General features: G+C 38.3%; 2 protein-coding genes across 2 annotated transcripts; both read right to left on the reverse strand.

Annotated features, from left to right (window-relative positions):
• On the reverse strand, nt 1,944-3,331 carry LOC109838288. Its single transcript, XM_020406743.1, has 3 exons — nt 3,274-3,331; nt 2,699-2,898; nt 1,944-2,099 (listed from the first exon to the last, which is right to left on the reverse strand). The coding sequence occupies exons 1-3, from the start codon at nt 3,329-3,331 to the stop codon at nt 1,944-1,946; spliced, it is 414 nt and encodes a 137-aa protein (XP_020262332.1).
• Nucleotides 4,720-5,796, reverse strand: LOC109838289 (E3 ubiquitin-protein ligase PUB23-like). The gene has a single exon (XM_020406744.1). The coding sequence runs from the start codon at nt 5,794-5,796 to the stop codon at nt 4,720-4,722; it is 1,077 nt and encodes a 358-aa protein (XP_020262333.1).

Below are 6,841 nucleotides of genomic sequence, written 5' to 3' on the forward strand. Positions count from 1 at the left end.
CCATAAAACAATACCAACTAAAATAATAAGTTTCGAAATAGCAAAATGATATACTAGCCTAAATTGTCAATCTAAAATTGCCCACTTGCATAGCGCCTCACCCAAACATTTTTTATTATTAATATGGATATAATTGAAAAATACCTAACTAGTTTTTGATTCTCACTTGAATGGGAATGACCATTCCTTATCTTCTCACTTGGAATGTTCATTCCCACAAATAGTGGGAATGATCATTCCTAGGGAATGGTCATTCCAACATCTAAAATATAGGTGTGTTTGGTATGAGGGAATGAGAAGTGGGAATTACATTCCATTCCTCCTTATTCCCGCGTACCAAACGAGGCGTTAAGGTTCACGCACATTTCTAAAGACTAATTAAGATTAATTTGCAACTAACAAAAAAAATACACATGTATTGAAGAATTATTTTCCTTGTATGCTCTTAAAACTATGAAATGTTCTTTCTTCATAAGAACAAAAATTGGAAGCATTAAAATAACACATTATCATCGTTTTAGATTTTTTTTATTTAAAAATTGTATGTAAAAGTAAAATGTAAAAAGTTCAATGTTGAATTTAATGCACATTTAATAAATGCGGAAATCATTTTGAAAGTGGAAAAGAGTAAGACAACTTTTTTTTGGGTAAATGAAGAGTTTTATTCATTTAACCGTATGGGAAGTTTATGTACATCAGAACTCAAATACCGAGTAAGCTACAAAAAAAACTTAAGAGGAAAAACAACATAAAGGGAAATAACCACCCAACTAACTATTTCCAAAAAGATCCAAACCTGGGAGCCATCTGAAGTAATAAAGAAAGAAACCAGTCCTTGTTCTCAGCAGGTATATTGCTATTAAGTATTATTGTCATCAAATCCACCTTAATGATTTTGATTAGCTGCTCTATTACCCTGTATTTCTGGTTGAATGTCCTCCCATTGTGCTCCAACCAAATGTTATATATAGAGGAGGAAAGAGCCATTCTTTTAATTCTATGCTTGAATCCCTTCCCCCGCAGACTGGAACTATACCGGTTTATTAACTGGTTCCAATCACAACTCCTCTATTTAAAGTGTAGCCAATCCATGATTCTATTCCAAATTTCTTTAGAGTAGTCACAGTCAAAAAATAGATGGGTTCTACTTTCAGCTACAGTTCCTGAGCATAATATGCATTGGTTGGTTTGAATGACACCTCTCCTAAGCAATTTATCTTGGGTTAAGAGCCTGATTTGAACAGCTAATCATGCAATAAAAAAATGCTTAGGGTAGTTTACCCCGCGCCCCTAGATTGTGATACACCATGACACCTTGCTAGTGCAGGGGATAAGGCATGATACAGGTTCGAATTCGAGAGCTTGATTTTGGAATTTTTGCAGCACGACCTGATTAATTCCATTAAGTTTTCAACTCCACCACAATGATCAAAAGCTTTATTTTTTATTTTTAAGAGTTGTTTCCACATCCAAGAATCTCCAATTTTTGTTTACACTTGCCATATATTCATGTGTTTTAGATATGTACCATGAATCCATTTGATCCATAAGCATTCCTTATTTAAATGAATATCCCAGAGTGTCTTTAAAGCTGCTGCATAGTTCCATATGATTGAGGAGAAAATCCCCAGGCCTCCATACATTTTTCCCGTGCATACTTTGTCCCATAATACCAGTGGTGTCTTGAAAGCTTGATCATTTTTGCTCAGAGAAAGTTTCTGCAAAGTTCATCTACTTTCTGTAGCACTTTAATTGGTAAAACATAGCTGGAAGTCCAATTAATAGATTTGAATGCCAAGGATAACACTCTTTATTATCTGTATTCTGTCGGCATATGACAAGTTCCTAATTTTCAAGCATCTTTAAAATTGGTTGGAGATTTTGTTGAAGAGGGGGTTGAAATCCTGGAAAGTGAGCCTCTTGCTGACTAAAGGAACACCTAATTATCTGATAGACGTAATCCCCTCAGAAAATCCCAGATATTCTTTAATAGTATCCTTGATAGGCTCAGCCACTCCTCCATAGAAGATGGCATATTTGTTTGGATTTGCTTCAAGCCCAGATACCTCACTAAAACTAGTGACATGTTGGTAGATCTTCTGAATTGAGTTAAGAAAACCTTTGCAAAATAACAATAAATCATCCACAAAGATCAAATGAGTGACTTTTAGCCTTCCACACTTTGGGTGAAAATTAAAATTTCTGTCCTTTTTCAGTAGATCAAGACTTCTTGAAAAGTACTTCATTCCCAAGATGAACAAATAAGGGGAGAGAGGATCTCCTTGCCTTAGACCTCTTTCACCCTTAAATTATCCATGAAGAGAGCCATTGAGAGAGATGGAGAATTTCGGAGATAATATAAAAGTCATGATCCAGTTGGTCAACATACTATTGAAACCCAAGCCTTTTAGCATTTCCTCAATAAACTTCCAGCTAATGGTATCGAAGGCTTTTCTATATCAATGTTAATCATGACTCTAGGTGAGATGTGTTTTCTGCCATAGTTTTTAACCAGTTTATGTGCTAGAAAGATATTATTAGCAATATGTCTATCCTTTACAAAAGTACTTTGGGCATCACTGATGAGATACCCCATTATTGGTTGTAACCTATTAGCAAGAATTTTTTATATCACTTTATATAGGCAATTGCAGCAGGAGATTAGCCTAAAGTTAGAGGGAGTACTAGGACAATGTACCTTAGGGATAAGAGTGATGGATGTAGAGTTAATAGCCCCCAGCAACTTTCCAGTTTTGAAATAAACCTCAATTGCTAGTGTGACTTCATCTCCTATAACAGACCAAGCAGACTTGAAAAACGAAGCTCCATATCCATCTGGATCTGGAGATTTGTTATCTGGCATGGAGAACACTGCTCTTTTAATTTCCTCCTTTGAAACTGGTGCAGATAAACAATTGTTGAAATTATGTGATAACAACCCAAAGTTAAGAGGGAGATCATACAACAACCCTAACTAGGGCTGTTTGTTCGCATGGAAACAGCTAAGAAGTAGCTGAAGAAAAGGAAGTAGTTGCTATTTATGCTACTTTTAGTATGTTTGTTTCTATGAAAAATCTATTTTCGATATTTTATTAAAAGCTGCCCCAGTGCCTACGCATCATCTCTATTTCTTGAATCTTTTTCCTCCCCCACAAGGCTTCAAAGTACCTTATTGAGTCAATTTAGGAATAAAATTATTATTCCTGGCTAGCGATTCATTCCAGACTTTTAACAAGAGACAGATTATGCAGGCTGGGGTTATTGGATACAAACCACTGTGTTCTCTGTTCAAACTTCCAGGTGGAAACATGTGCACATCTTTTCTTCGCATGTCAGTTTTCAGCAAGTGTGTGGAACAAGGTAATGGCATGGATAAATTTTTCTTGGAGATCATGTGATTGGTGTCAGCTTATTAGGTGGTACAGCTGCAGGCTCAAGGGGAAAGGATTTATGCACAAATTAAAAAGATTGGTCTTCTCGGCAACAATTTATATGATTTGGCAAGAGAGGAACATGAGAATTTTTCAGTCCAAAGCTAGAGAGTCTGAAAAGGTTTTCCGTGCAATCAAAATCTCCATTTATTCAAAAATTTTGAATGACAATCTTCCTCTTCAAATGAAGGAGAAGCTTGAAAGAATGTAGTTTTTTCTTCTTGTTTACCGCCAGTCATTTTCTGGTGTCTGTGATGTAGAAAACGTTCATATTTGGTTTGATGAATAAAATTTATTTTCATTGACCAAAAAAAAAATTATTATTATTTGTGGCTAGACTCTTATTTTAAATAAAATTCCAAAGATGCTCGTTCTCTCATCTTAACGGTATTTATAAATGCTACCAAACAAAAAAGAGTGAATGAAGTTAAAAAATTAGCACTATTTTCTCTACTTTTAAGAATTTATGAAACAAACAGTAAAATAATAATTTCGCTACTTCCTACTTCATAATTTTAGAAGTAATAGATTTGATTTACTTCTTATTTATGATACCTTATATCAACCAAAAAGGCCTAATGGGGGATCACAAAGCCTCTACCTATTTGAGACTCATTCTAACAGTAAATTGTTGTTGAGGATTTTTAGTCCTCCCTATTACAATCTCTAGAATTTAGAACCAATCACTATCAATAAGATAGAAAACACTCTCAATTAAGAATAAGAACACTAAGATTTATGTGGTCAGTCGATCAATTTTAAATTACATTCACAGGATGATAATATGAGAAAATCCACTATGTACTAAGAAAATCGACAAGAGGAATCACTCAACTCTCATCTCCAAATCTCTCAACCGCACAAACACAATCAACCGTTCGTACTCTCTCCAAAACCATCCTCACAATCTTTTGAACGGATAAAGACGGTGAAAACCTCTCTCAATCATCTAATCTTTTTACACGGATAAAAACTACGAAACTCTCCTCTCACGCACTATTCTTGAAACCAATTTACGCCCTCTACTAACCTAGATTAGAAGAACAGCGGCGATCTCCTTCTCTCCTTCCTTGGTTCTCACCCTCAATTCTAATTCTGTATAATTTGTCTCTATATGAGCATAATTTCATGCTAAGTAGCCACTGATTTATCATCTCCTCCTCCTACAGTCATTAATCTCTAAACGAGCTGACAAGGATACAGGGCTCGCAGCTGAGGAGACAAACAGACCGAACTCCTCCAAACCCTAGAATGCGTCCTCAGAATCTCCCTCCCCCTCTCCTTCGTTTTACAGCTTCGCCACTGCTCCCACCTGCATCATCTCCTGGACCACCGCTGCCGTCGCTGAGTACCTAGCCACCGACCACAGAACCCTAACTGCCCTCTCATTCCCCGTGGCCGATACCCTCAGTATCGATCTCGACACCGCCGCAATCCCCGCCGCATGCTTCACAATCTCGGCTCTCCCTTCAGCGCAAGAGCTCAGTTTGTCCAACACAACGAGAGCCATCTCGTTAACTCTCCTCTCGTTCTCGCAATCGATCAGGATCTCGATCAGCACGTGCACTGCGCCTGAGCGAGACGCTTTGATCCGGTTCCGTCCCCACGAGCAGACACCTATTAGGGTTTCGAGGGCCGATTTTGTCGCCTTGATCGAGATTTTGTCTCGAAGTATCTTCACTACTCCGAGGAAGAGATCTTCTCGCACCGCCATTAATCGAGCTGGTGAAATCACTTGGACTATCGATTTTAATAGAATCAAGGCGTTGGTTCTTGATGTATGGTTCGATTGATTCAATATCTTGGTTAACGAGTCGATGAGGTCGTCGAATCTTGAGACAAGATCGATGAGCGCTTGATCGGAGATCTGAAGCTTGCTTAGAATTTCGAGCGCTTCATTAACTGAATCGTCACAACCGTTATTATTACCGCTAATGCTGACAACAGAAGCCAAGAACTCGACTGCTTCTGAGTTTTCGATGCAGGATCTATTTATCTCGCTCTCTGACGCTATCGACTTAAGCTGTTGTAAACAGCTCAGCTGAAATTGCGTCGAAGACCGAGCTTTGTCGACGATCCTGGCAATGTGGGCCCGGTCGATTGGCTGTCGAGGTGTCGGGACCCGCTCGACTGCGTTGGCGACGCACCAAGCTTGGATTAGTCGCCGGAGGGTGTGGTTCGGTGTCAGATCCCGGCTAGAAAGCAACTGGTTGGTGACCGGACAGGTGTCGTGCTTTCCGGCGAATATCCATTGCTGGATGCTGCTGCGGTCGTAGGTGATACCGGTTGAAAGGGTCACCGGATCTTTCATTATCTGGTATGAGATCGGGCAAAGGAAATAGGACGGGATCTCATGCTCAGCCATTGATTAATGAAGAAGTTTGGATAATTTTAATGGCATTTCGGTGAAGGGATGGGGGTTTTATAGTGAGAGGTTGATTATTTTGAGGAGGTCAACGCGGCGCATGGGCAATTTAAGGGGCGAGAAGGCAAGCGCTTTGACTTAATTAATTAATTAAATTTTGTGAAGTTTGAAATTTCTTTAATGGGGTAATTAGTCTAAGGATGAGGATTGGTATTCACTGAATCAGCTCATTAGAGCATCTCCAACAGCTTCCCTAAAATTTTCTCCAAAATGGAGAAACAAAAGTCATATTCTCCAAATTATTTTTGCTCCAACTCCAACAGCTTCCCCATTTTGAAAAATCGCATTTATTACAATAATAAAGCTCTCCCCAAAAATTTGGAAAATGCTGCAGATTTGGGGAAGGCTCCCTATTTTTTCTCCTCCTTCCCTATTTTGGGGAATGAGATGGAGAATCTGTTGGACAAAAAAAAAAGCTCTATATTCTCCAAATTTGAGTATTTCAAGAAGATGGGGAAGCTGTTGGAGATGCTCTTAGTACGTGTAAAATTGAAGTTTGCTTCTCTTCAGAGAGAATTTGCTTAGTTCTTCTTTTCTATCATTTGACAGTTCTATTATTTTGGAAATTTTAATGTTGTAATTATTTTTGGGCTTTGAGTTTGATGTTGGTGTGATCACCATGACGTCGGTTTCAACTTTCTTGGTCATTTTTCTAGTCTAATAATGCAAGTTGATGAGGATGGAAAGAAAAATTCTTCAAGGACCCAAAATATGGGACCAATAGGGGGACAAGTGAGGTGTCCTCTTCCTATTAGATAATGAGTTGGTCATCATTAATGATGACCAATTCATTATCCAATAGGAGTGGGACACCACATTTGTCCTCCTTATTGATCCCATATTTTGGGTCCCTGTAGCAAAGCTCGGATGGAAAATATGAAGTACTGCTGTAGTGTAATTGGGATTCCAATATTCGACACCCTACATTGTATAGAAATTCTGGTTTCAACTCTGGTTTCAACTACAGATTTTTTCCATTGTATCT

The sequence above is a fragment of the Asparagus officinalis genome, chromosome 4 (genome assembly GCF_001876935.1).
Source record: "Asparagus officinalis chromosome 4, Aspof.V1, whole genome shotgun sequence".
NCBI lineage: Eukaryota > Viridiplantae > Streptophyta > Magnoliopsida > Asparagales > Asparagaceae > Asparagus > Asparagus officinalis.

Bases quoted from the DNA above. Each gene is read 5' to 3' on its own strand.
- LOC109838288 (XM_020406743.1), bottom strand. From the start codon at position 3,331: ATGCGAAGAAAAGATGTGCACATGTTTCCACCTGGAAGTTTGAACAGA. The intron at 2,899-3,273 runs GTTTGTATCCAA...TATCTGCACCAG, and splicing joins TTTGAACAGAGAACACAGTG to TTTCAAAGGAGGAAATTAAA. The intron at 2,100-2,698 runs GTACATTGTCCT...AACTCAATTCAG, and splicing joins CCATCACTCTTATCCCTAAG to AAGATCTACCAACATGTCAC.
- LOC109838289 (XM_020406744.1), bottom strand. From the start codon at position 5,796: ATGGCTGAGCATGAGATCCCGTCCTATTTCCTTTGCCCGATCTCATAC.